At 35.2% G+C, this 12,448-nt stretch overlaps 1 protein-coding gene across 6 annotated transcripts in view; it reads left to right on the top strand.

The window, feature by feature from the left end:
* Positions 1-12,448, top strand: part of LOC110466106 (coiled-coil and C2 domain-containing protein 2A-like) — a 45,993-nt gene that overhangs the window by 21,964 nt on the left and 11,581 nt on the right. For 4 of the 6 annotated variants that reach the window (XM_021522420.1, XM_021522419.1, XM_021522418.1 and 1 more), the window contains 10 exons: positions 658-811; positions 2,556-2,694; positions 3,569-3,778; positions 6,152-6,244; positions 7,071-7,162; positions 8,114-8,281; positions 9,512-9,526; positions 11,194-11,263; positions 11,545-11,654; positions 11,924-12,020. In XM_021522420.1, the coding sequence (XP_021378095.1) occupies positions 658-811; positions 2,556-2,694; positions 3,569-3,778; positions 6,152-6,244; positions 7,071-7,162; positions 8,114-8,281; positions 9,512-9,526; positions 11,194-11,263; positions 11,545-11,654; positions 11,924-12,020 (1,148 nt within the window). The remainder of the gene's footprint in view (positions 1-657; positions 812-2,555; positions 2,695-3,568; positions 3,779-6,151; positions 6,245-7,070; positions 7,163-8,113; positions 8,282-9,511; positions 9,527-11,193; positions 11,264-11,544; positions 11,655-11,923; positions 12,021-12,448) is intronic. The other 2 variants (XM_021522421.1, XM_021522417.1) reach the window with 1 other exon arrangement.

Raw genomic sequence — 12,448 nt, 5'->3', positions numbered from 1 at the left:
ATGTTCAAGCATGCTCATTTGTAATCAAATTGAAAGGGGCCATCAACACAATGCCTAAATGATTTGATTAGCATACTTGTAATATTAAATTTGTATGTTTGTATACAAAGTTATTTTTCAACAGTATTTGACACTTCTTAGTAAAGTGCACCAGCCAAATCTATACCACTGTAAATGTTTCTCATGGAATATCACCAAATACCTACAGGACCTAACTCAACATATGGTCTCTAGCTATCTGAAAACCGTAAATTTTAACCTCACTCATTTACATTTTCTCATTAAATACACAACATTGGGTAGAACCAAATCAGTATGCTGTTTGTGATACTGTAGTTCACACATCTCATTACTTCATTCTCATGTATGTAAAGTCTCAACACTTTGGTTTATACTTATATTATATATAGTTGAAGACTTTCAGTTTGTCTTAATTGTTAACTTCAATTAATTATCAGATGAAGTGTTAACTTAGAAAATAACTGTGCCAACCTGTTAGTTCAGACATTTTTGTTTGTGAATAGAAACCTTTAAACCTATCAAGATCACAGACTATGATCTAGTGTGTAAGAGCTCTATATTAGGGTCATGAACAAATGGGTCTTTTGTCAACACTTCTATTAATCTGCTTATATTTTAAATCTGTATTTGCCTCAGGTGTGGCGTTTAGCTATGGAACAAAAACAGATAACGAGATGATCACCCTGATGACCACTGGTGAACTGTGCTGCAGTGTGGCCTGGGCAGTGGACGAAAACAACCAGCCTCTCGTACCGCCGATCAGCAATGCTGGCAAAGACAATGTGTTCAGGTATATATTACTAGTCCTTGTACCACCGATCAGTAATGCTGGCAAAGACAATGTGTTCAGGAATATATTACTAGCCCTTGTACCACAGATCAGTAATGCTGTCAAAGACAATGTGTTCAGGTATATATTACTAGTCCTTTTACCACAGATCAGTAATGCTGGCAAAGACAATGTGTTCAGGAATATATTACTAGCCCTTGTACCACAGATCAGCAATGCTGACAAAGACAATGTGTTCAGGTATATAATACTAGCCCTTGTACCACAGATCAGTAATGCTGTCAAAGACAATGTGTTCAGGTATATATTACTAGTCCTTGTACGACAGATCAGTAATGCTGACAAAGACAATGTATTCAGGTATATATTACTAGCCCTTGTACCACAGATCATTAATGCTGACAAAGACAATGTGTTCAGGTATATAATACTAGCCCTTGTACCACAGATCAGTAATGCTGACAAAGACAATGTATTCAGGTACATATTACTAGTCCTTGTACCACAGATCAGTAATGCTGGCAAAGACAATGTGTTCATGTATATATTACTAGCCCTTGTACCACAGATCAGCAATGCTGACAAAGACAATGTGTTCAGGTATATATTCCTAGTCCTTGTACCACAGATCAGCAATGCTGGCAAAGACAATGTGTTCATGTATATATTACTAGCCCTTGTACCACAGATCAGCAATGCTGACAAAGACAATGTGTTCAGGTATTTATTACTAGCCCTTGTACCACAGATCAGCAATGCTGACAAAGACAATGTGTTCAGGTATATAATACTAGCCCTTGTACCACAGATCAGTAATGCTGACAAAGACAATGTGTTCAGGTATATAATACTAGCCCTTGTACCACAGATCAGTAATGCTGGCGAAGACAATGTGTTCAGGTATATATTACTAGCCCTTTTACCACAGATCAGTAATGCTGGCAAAGACAATGTGTTCAGGAATATATTACTAGCCCTTGTACCACAGATCAGTAAGGCTGGCAAAGACAATGGGTTCAGGTATATATTACTAGCCCTTGTACCACAGATCAGTAAGGCTGGCAAAGACAATGGGTTCAGGTATATATTACTAGCCCTTGTACCACAGATCAGCAATGCTGACAAAGACAATGTGTTCAGGTATTTATTACTAGCCCTTGTACCACAGATCAGCAATGCTGACAAAGACAATGTGTTCAGGTATTTATTACTAGCCCTTGTACCACAGATCAGCAATGCTGACAAAGACAATGGGTTCAGGTATATATTACTAGCCCTTGTACCACAGATCAGCGATGCTGGCAAAGACAATGTGTTCAGGTATATATTCCTAGTCCTTGTACCACAGATCAGCAATGCTGGCAAAGACAATGTGTTCATGTATATATTACTAGTCCTTGTACCACAGATCAGTAATGCTGACAGACATTATGTTCAGGTATAACCTGCCCCACATACCATCGGAAAGTAACACCGACAAAGACAATGTTTTCAGGTATAAGTAAAAAAAACTTAAACCATTGGTCATAATGCTGACAAAGAACCTACGTTGACGCAGTCAGCCCCTCATACCACTGGCTAGTAACATTCAGGCATGTATTGATATATGTATGTGTGTATGATTTTAGGTAACATTATTTTCTTATACATTTATTAAGCTTGTCATTTTTAAGAAGGGTTAGTTTGCTAACAATGATGTCTACAGATCAGTAAAGCAGGCATTGGATCAATTTTATGTTTGCAGTGCTATAAAGAAGATGGACCCTATGCAGGCAGTCAGTCCATCTGGGAAAGTAGACATAGAGAGGCTGTCCAAATGGTTTGAGGAGTCCAGACTTGACCCCAATGACCCCTCAAATGCTGACCTAGTCTACATGCTTAAGGTATAACAACACTGACCTGAGTCTAGCTGTGATTTTGTGTCGTTTTCATTAAGCCTACCCATAAAATTGGAGGGCCATATAGTGTTACACATGTCCGTCCCATCCCATCTCTTTATGTCGCTATGCAATTCTTTGTCATGACTTCCCGCTTCATTTCTTATAAGGATTTTATCAATGTTTATACAAACATCAAGTATGAGGATTTCCAGATGAATTTGTATTTCATGGTTCCAAGGACAAAATTAGGTCACTTACTATATATGTGTCAACAATTGCTAATTTGTCAACAGGTTGTCATCAGTCCACCGATATCAGGCTAAGGGGCATTTTCAGACTTTTCTAGTTTGAATATAAAACTACAAATTTGTGCAGTGTTATGTTTGCAGTTTTGAGAATTTTCGGTCTGTAGTGATAACATGGTAACAGTATAAAACAGGAGGAGTTCTACCCAACAGGATTGTGTCCCATACTACGATCAGGAAAGTTTTCTTTTATACAACAGAATAGAACCTTGTCACAGTGGTCTATTTGGACCAATTGTGTTCACTTTGTGATGTATGTCGCAAATCTTTCTTGTTTCGTCAGTACACATTAGTGGTTCTGTTGACCTGTTCTTGTATACTGTACGTGTCAAGCAGAAAATTCTGATGCTGAGTACATAGTACATACGGTCATTAGACTATAACATTGACATTTGGTAGGGCTTTGGATAAATTTTATTTTGTATTACATCCTATTACTAGTAACCGCTAAGGTCATTCAAGACATAATTGGCAGGGCCAAAATATAGCTGTTTACAATCAGTAGTAATGTTACTACAGGAAAATCTAAAATATATTACTAACACGAAACAAAATTTGTTTGTTGTTAATAGCCCAAGGGAGGGGACCTGACCCACTTGAAGCCTCCCGACTACTTCAGACTGGAACAGCTCCAGGAGGAATTTAACATGACTACAGATGAGGAGATTGAGAACAACAAACGCTTCCAGCTGCTGCAGCTTCGTGATAATGAGGTCCAGGAATTCCGTAACTACAGGATGGTCCCGCTCAAAGTCAAGGAAATTCCACGGGACACTTTTACTGTATGTTACACATTTTGATCAAATGAAATCCAGATAACGTAATTCCTTTTGTAAATGAATAAATTGGAAAGTATTATGACCATCAACTTTATGGTTGTCAAATTATTACACATAATGAATATTCCACTTCCAATAATCTAATGCGGTTATATTTCTTACTTTTTGTATCAAAATAAAATGTTGAATGTACTTAGATACATAAAGTTTTTTTAACCATTTTAAGAAGAGTAATATCCAGTGTAATAATATGAAATTCAGAGTCATTTCAAAAACCAGTTATTATAGAGAAAGTTTACAATTGAAATGTTGTGTGTATGACAGAATAGCCACTTTTAGTAACAGAGTTCTGTCAGAAGAGTTGTTGAAAGGCTGGAAATGTTCTCGTGTTTGATGTTCAATATATGTGTGGGTATTCTAACAGTGGTTTCCCATCAGGACTAATTAAGTATATTACCGCGGTACATGTTTGTCTCTCTCTGTTATATGCCCGTACAATTTTATCAGCGGGTATATAGTCACTGGTATCCATATTCATCCCAATCACTGTTATCGCTCTCACGACTTCAGACATTTCTAGTTTTCCTTTTTCTCTCTCTGTTATATCTTTTTTTATGGAAAGGTGTTATGAACACCATTGCAACAAAACTTTATGATTTGAATAAAAAGTTTGTCTCGACTTTGTTACAATACTTTCTCAACTGAAAAGGTACAGGAAGAGTTCAAGTCACTGTTGGATGCTGTGGTACAAATGTTACCTGCCTCCTATTAATGTGTCTGCTAGTCAAAAGATCAGAATGATTTTCTTATTTTCAAGTCATTAAAAGAACTGTCCAGTCCAGAGGTATTGAGTTTCTCTTACTTCACATCTGCTTAATGTTCAAATACGCTTGATTGCTTATGACCAGATTTCATTTTGATTTTCAAACAAATTTATTTCTAAATAAAAAAAATTACTGTGATTTTTTCCTAAATTTTGTTTTAAATTATATACAAAAATCAAAATTCAGAGGTTAATTTTAAATGTTTCCAACAGGAGAAATTATTTCACAAATTAAGGTCACAATATTTCCTTTGTTGGCCTGTGATTCAGTGTTTATGTGTTTTGTTAAGTTGGCACTTCACAGGTGTAACTTGTTCAAATTGATGTAGAAATGTTTACAGTAAATGAACTTGTGTTTCACAGGATTTGTTTTATGAGATTTGCTACTCACAGCTTAATGTTAAAGTTGTCCACCAGTGTTTATTTACCATATATACAATATTGTTGAATCATTAAATCTTGATCCTTATATATGATAGCAAAATATTGGTTTCATGATCAAAAGTTAGCTAATATTAATTCTGAAAGTGTTGTTTTTTTAAATAATTATGAAGTTTAAAATGAAGTTATGCCTATAAATAGTTTCTTTAATTTGTTATAACTTGTATATTAAAAGATATGTCCTTCTTAAAGTTTTGAAAGCATCTTTCAAATTGTGCTGTTTATTTAATCATGAAATAAGGAAGAATTGGGCCAAGTGTGCTGTTTGCTGTCATATGTTAACTGGCAGGATGCCAATTATTGCATTCAAAGTTTGCATTAGTAGTGTATCCACATGTTCTGGTAAACATTACTACACCATAAACTTCACACTCACCTTCCAAGGTCAATGTATATCAGATAGAACTTACTGGTGATAATGATCAGGTAGTTCATTCTAACGGGGACCCATTGGTAAGTATTTATGGTGCAGAACTTACTGGTGATAATGTTCAGGGAGTTCATTCTAAGGGGGACCCATTGGTAAGTATTTATGGTGCAGAACTTACTGGTGATAATGATCAGGTAGTTCATTCTAAGGGGGACTCATTGGTAAGTATTTATGGTGCAATCCATTCTGGACTTATGTTGAGAGGTGTGGCCTTCCTCTATAATGGGGTTAGCTACATAGGAAACATGTTATCATCAGTAACATGTGGTGTTAGATTAGACTGTCTTTACTGCAACAAATTTACGCCCTCATATTTTCGATATTTGTCAACAATTTTAAAGTTGTCTACATCACAAATTAGCATTACAGCTTTATGATGACATGTAGGACTATATTTGTTCTATATTTAGCAGTTACTGTCTTTAAACACTTTCAAATTAACACGGAAATTGCTGGAATATTATGACCACATAACTACAAAAATGTTAACGTTAGGGTAAGTTTTCAGTATCTTCCTTGATATGACCTTAGCTGATGTGGGGTTGTTAAACAACACAAAACAAAGTTTTCATTACTTTTATTGTCTAATTTTACATTTAAAGAATAACTTCATTCCAGCAATAAGTAAGAATAATAATTAATTAAGGTCAAAACTATAACAGATGTGCTAATTACATTGAAGGAATATGAGAAAAAGAAGAGAGAGGAAACTAAGCTGGAAGTGAAGGATGACATAGAATCTCACCGGGCAGACAGAGCCAAGTTCATGCAGAGAGTGAGTAGAGGATTTCTGGTCCATTTTGTGATATAAATCCTCTAACAGTGTTATATTTCACAAGACATTCACGCAGGGTATTGCTACAAAGATTTTGAGGTTGGCCGTTAAGTGTGAATGTTAATTGGTGAAGCTGTACACACTTCTCACTGCACTAAGGTTAATTGGTGAAGCTGTACACACTTCTCACTGCACTAATGTTGATTGGTGAAGCTGTACACACTTCTCACTGCACTAATGTTAATTGGTGAAGCTGTACACACTTCTCACTGCACTAAGGGTAATTGGTGAAGCTGTACACACTTCTCACTGAACTAATGTTAATTGGTGAAGCTGTACACACTTCTCACTGCACTAATGTTGACATTCCACAAAAACTGGGAAAATGCCAAGTGTAAAATTAATTTGCAGGAAAATGAATTTTAATTATTTATCAGTGATAAATGCTAAAAGGTTACAATAAAGCAATTTTCATATCAAACCTACCCCAACTACTCTTGATCCTGTTGAGCCTCTGGCCCCTGTGGCTGTGTAGGTATCTTGGATTGGTATGAAATGGAAGAGAAGGTCAAGATAAAAAAAAAAAGGAATAAAAGAAAAAAAATTGTTGTCGTCATCCATATATCATCTCATATTCAGAAAGAGACATAGCATTTATAAGTTTGTGTCAAATTTACTTCACCACATATCTCTGATTAATCATATACAAGAATTGTCAAATTATAAAGCTGAAAATGCATTATAATCGTCCCCCTATAAAAAGCTAATTTTGACTTTAACCTTTACCCAAGTGAAGAGTGTGAACTATGACCTTTGTTGTTTACAGGTGAGAGAACAGGTGATCCAGAGGTTCCGAATCCTTGCTCATATGAAGAGACTAGAGGATGTTGTGTTGGAGGAGGCAGTACCTAACATTGCGTCAGTATATCACCTCTCACTTATATAGCTTGTAGGCAGTACCTAACATTGCGTCAGTATTCCACCTCTCACTTATATAGCTTGTAAAACTTCAAAAGTATCCTCCTTTTATTCTGTCACTGTGAATACCACTTGTTATTTCACTGCATTATTTTCCTGTCACTAGTGTAAGTAAAACCAGTCGTTCAAGACCATCCTGTTTATCACAACATTTGAACCTGTCTTGTGCGACCACCCTTTCTGTCACAACAGTAGAAACGATCTTTCAAGACCAACTATTCTGTCACCACAATAGGACCTGTCTTGTGAGACTACTCCTTCTCTAAATAAAGTTGAACATGTTTTTTAATACCACCCCTTCTCTCGCTACAGAGAGAGCCTATCCGATGATACCTCCTATTCTGTCAGTGCAGTAGAACCAGTCTTATGAGTCCACCCCTTCTGTCAATACAGTTGAACCAGTGTGGAGACCTACCCTGATATCATATCCCTGGAACCTATCTTATGATACCACTGCTCTCAAAACAGTTGAATCTGTCTCGCAGTTTAATCTGTCATTGTAGACCACTCATTCTGTGAACAAATTTGAACTTGTTTTTTGAGACCACCCTTCGGTCACTATAGTAGAACTTGTGTTTGAAGACCACCCTATGTAACAGCCTGATTAGGTAATATAGTAGGCCGGGTTCCAATCACAACACAGCTCAGGCGTTACCGGTTAGTGGGGTTTATTGGCCGACTAGTTTCGACTCTTAAAGCGAGTCTTCATCAGGACCTGATTAGGTGATGCTTTTTAAGCTTGAACTCTTGTTTTGTATGAATTAACAAATAGCATAGTCATATATATATATATGAATCACTGAACCAATTCTTCCATAAAGAAGTTAATCTGTTAATAGTTGACATCACAGTCAAGTTATTTAATTAAAAAGGTTTGTATCTATGTTACAGGATGATAGGTACTAGCCTGCTGAGGGTGACCGAGCGGCGACGCCCCCTCAGACCCGAGAGGAAGGAGAGAAAGAAGGTCACAGCCCAGGTTCTCAAAGGTGACGAGGTCAAGATCCTTGTCAACATCACACGAGCCCTGTACGTCCCGATCAGGACAGGCTCTTCCATGTAAGTACCGATGCCAATTAGGGATGTATTCAACTTCCTTTCAAATGTAATCATGGTTGATGTGTTTTGAAAGAATCTTGATGTTTTCATTGTTATTTGATTATGTCTTAAAAATATTTTGAACATAGCATTGCAAGTCTTCCACACACGTATCTAATCATTGATGAAATGGTTTGAAAATAATGATCAGAAAAAAGTAAAAAGGAAAATATCTGTATAAGTTAAAAATGTTATCAGTGATAACTAATTGTGTGATTGATAGGATATTTTTTTGCACTTAAATATTCAAAGCATTGTAGTTAACAGAATACTATTATACTGCAAAGCAATTAATTTTCTTGAATATATATCTCCGTGCTTGTGCTACATCGTATGAATTTGAACCAGTGAAATCAACAATAACATCTTTATGTTCTGAATTTTGAATTGTGTGAATAATATTCACAAATATTTGAATTCATACTCATAAGATTTAAAGAGTAAATAGATATCTTTTGAAGTACAGATGTATACAGTTAGCCTTCTGTACTTTCCTGGACCATAATTACCTCCTTTTCGTATACAGCAAATGTCAGAAATGTTAGTGATGTACTCAAAATAAGCATTGTTTGCACTAAGATTGGTGTAGTTTTGGACAACTTCTGTAAGATCATTTTAATTTTTGTGAGATTGTCATATTCCTCTTTATTCATAAAAAAGTTACATTAGCAAATTTAAATGTCCCACAAATATGATTGAGTCTTAAGGAATCGGTATATCGGTCATTGTTCCTTTCAAATTTAAATTATCACGAGTATGTTATTGGAAGAACAGTCAGGAAAAATAAGAATTTGTGACTATTCAGTGATTAACAAACAGTAAAAAGATGAAATAATTTTGCAGAATGAAGGATTTTTTAAACTTTAATCCATGTAGTAAAGTCTTTTGTGTGCATTGTACTGTAAACATATATTTGCACACTTGTTTTTCCACAGTGACAATTTTCAAGTTTTCGACATCATGATTTTAGCGCTAAATTTGTGTTATAACACATAAATATAGAGCGATTTTATATTTAGTGATCAACAATTTTAATACTTTTGAATTAGCACAAAAAGAACTAGAATATCAATATAACTAAAATAAGTATATTTATAGAATATTAATTGAATTTTCGATTATCCTGGCCAGTGTGATGATTTTAGCATAGTTTGCGTTTGATATGGTTTTATTAATATTCTTAAAAAACAGACATGCTGATGAAAGGTACATGTATATAAGGACAAGGAGATCTGTCTCCCACCGTACCATCTGACCAGGGGTCAAGCTCTCTGACCTCTTACTAGCACTCCCTGTGACTGCCAGTCATACATGTCAAGTGACGTCCATGTCGGAGTAGTGACCCAGTTTAATAGCCACACTCCTACTGTAGTTTACCTCTAATTAGCCCGTGGCAGGAAATGAGCACACAAAATTTTATCAGTTTTCACATTTGAAATTATTTCAAAAAAATAATCCCGTTCTGGTTAAAATATGAAGGAAAAAGTGTTACTCTATCGATTTATTCCATTTAAGCCACCTAAGTGTCAGAACTAATCATGCTATATTTATTTTATATAAATAATTTGAAATTTTTCTATGAAGACATGTGTGATGCCCTACTGGATGTTAAACTTGACATGTATGAGAATGTTAGTATTGTATTAACCATCACTCACTTCAAATTGATGCACTGGAGTCGAGGTAACACTTCTGACCAACGAATGGAACAGATTCCGTTCTATAGAAAGAAACCTATTTCATTCCTACACTGATGAATTTCTTTATCTCTTATCTCTCTTTCTAGTACCGGTAATAGTCCTTTGCTCTTCTTTAGAAAGGGAATTACAACGCTTCTTCTTTCTCCTGATATTAATAAAAATCCTAGACCTGTCTTGTATAACTATGAAATACAACCCTTTTCTTTACATTAAAGGTGATTTGCATTAAAAAATAACCATTTCACATATTCTTTCATGAATAATGGAATGAGGAGTTCTTTAAAACAGTATATTTATCGACTGAAGACAGTATACCACAGTTTACTTCAACAGTGTTGGGTCTCCACACATGATTCACATTCACAGATGGCCACTGTTGGGTTTTTTTAAATCACGCTCTGCCATATTTTGACTTCTCAGTTAAATTGCTATGGATGTGCTGATTGGTAACCAGTAACTACTGGTCACTGTTACAGATAACCAAAGTTGATTTTCTTTCACAAATCACGATGTGTGACATCATCACGATACATAGGACAATCACTGGTTTTATTGATCAGTGCATGAAGTGTGCTTCAATGATGTTTACCTGCAGAATGTTCTGAAATACAAAAAAATGACGAAAGGAATTCTGTTATAATCAATAACAATTACAGCAATATCATTTAATAAAAAATATTATAAAGGTACAATAATTGAAAAATCATATTTTCATAAAAAAAAAATGCTCATTTATTCTATCTTTAGCAATTCACTTTTTTAATTCAATCGAACATGTTAACATGTATAATAGATAATGAGTCGAATGTTAAAGGGTCTGGAGCATTCCCTACTTGACATTTTCACTCAAACTTTATCTATGTCTTAGTTTGAAACATGAGAAAATCAAATTGTCACCACAGATTGTGTATAAACAAAGGTAAGCAGCAAAACATATGATGATGTTGTAAGAGCACCTAGTACTGTTGTATTAGGGTTACTTTAATTTTATTACTACAGTAAAATAAACTCCTTCAATAAATCTGAGAAATGACAAACATTTTTATGGTAATGTATTAATCATAAAAATAACAAGATTTAGAACCACAAGAAAATTAGGAAGTTTACAGTAACATATTGTCCATGTTCTAAAGTAGGAGACAATCTTCAGTGATGATTTTGTGTACATTTCAGTAAAGCAAGTGGCTCTGCAACGGCCCGAGGAACAGAAACAGACCAGGCAGTCAAAAGTATTGTCGGTGATGTGAGTAGAATCCCCACTATTTAGATTAGTTTTCATTGATAATGTGGGTAATTGAAGGAAGTTAGCAGAATGTTTAGATGATTTAAGTTCTGTTTCAGTAGTAATTAAAAACATGGATATTAAAATTGTACGAAAACATCTGATAAATACAATAATTCCGTCTTGCCATTAAAATCTAGCAAAAAACATTGAAAAAAGTTAATGCATATAAAATTTTCTGTCCTGAGTAATAAAGTATTTGAAAATATAGAGGTAATACAGACAAATTCTCATTCTTTCAGACATTGGTGCGGCCGTTTGTGGAGGTGGTATTCCAACACTCGTCCATGCGGACAGTGGTTGGCGATGGTCCTAACCCAAGCTTTAACGAGGAACTGCAAATTCCATTCAAGTATAACATCACAATTTGTTCCTAAAAAGGCTCCAGTGTGAATGTTTGGCATATTTTAAAAATGTAATGATGAGCTATAGATAAGTACAATTAATAGGGTAATTCTAATTCTACCATGAATATCAACCAAAATATCGATATATTGCAGGGCATATATGAATAACAGGGAAGTGATATTGCAGTAGTCTGCTCTAATGCTGTCCTATCACAGACACACTTACCTGCTGATAAATGTACCTATTTGATGTTTGTGTTTACTTGTGTCACAGAGCCCCCAATGATGACTACAGCTCTAACAACCTACAGACCATCACTGACGAGCTCTACCTCAATCTGTTTGACGAAGTTGTTGTAGACATACAAGAGGTAATAAAATGGGTGGTGGACATTGCTTTCAGCATTGAAGGATTTCTTATCAATTTACTTATCATTATATTTGTTTTCCCAATGAGTTCAATATATTAAATCATCTACTTAAGTTACTTATCACTTTACATACTTAACTTATAAACTGACATATTAATTTGTGATTCAAACACTCAGGAAAGTCTCTCTGCTGTAAAATATGAAATTGTTGATACCATGAAATTAAATCAGAGGAACAGTAAGTTTGGCCCTGGCTACTGTAGGGTATCTGTGATGTGATACCATGAAGTTGAATCCTAACAACAGTAAGTTTGGCCCTGGCTATTGTAGGGGATCTGTAATGTGATACCATGAAATTAAATCAGAGGAACAGTAAGTTTGGCCCTGGCTATCCTAACAACAGTAAGTTTGGCCCTGGCTACTGTAGG

Source organism: Mizuhopecten yessoensis, unplaced genomic scaffold, assembly GCF_002113885.1.
Source record: "Mizuhopecten yessoensis strain PY_sf001 unplaced genomic scaffold, ASM211388v2 scaffold11117, whole genome shotgun sequence".
Taxonomy (NCBI): domain Eukaryota; kingdom Metazoa; phylum Mollusca; class Bivalvia; order Pectinida; family Pectinidae; genus Mizuhopecten; species Mizuhopecten yessoensis.
The sequence above is the reverse complement of the archived record's forward strand: the minus strand, read 5'-3'. Positions and strand labels throughout refer to the sequence as shown.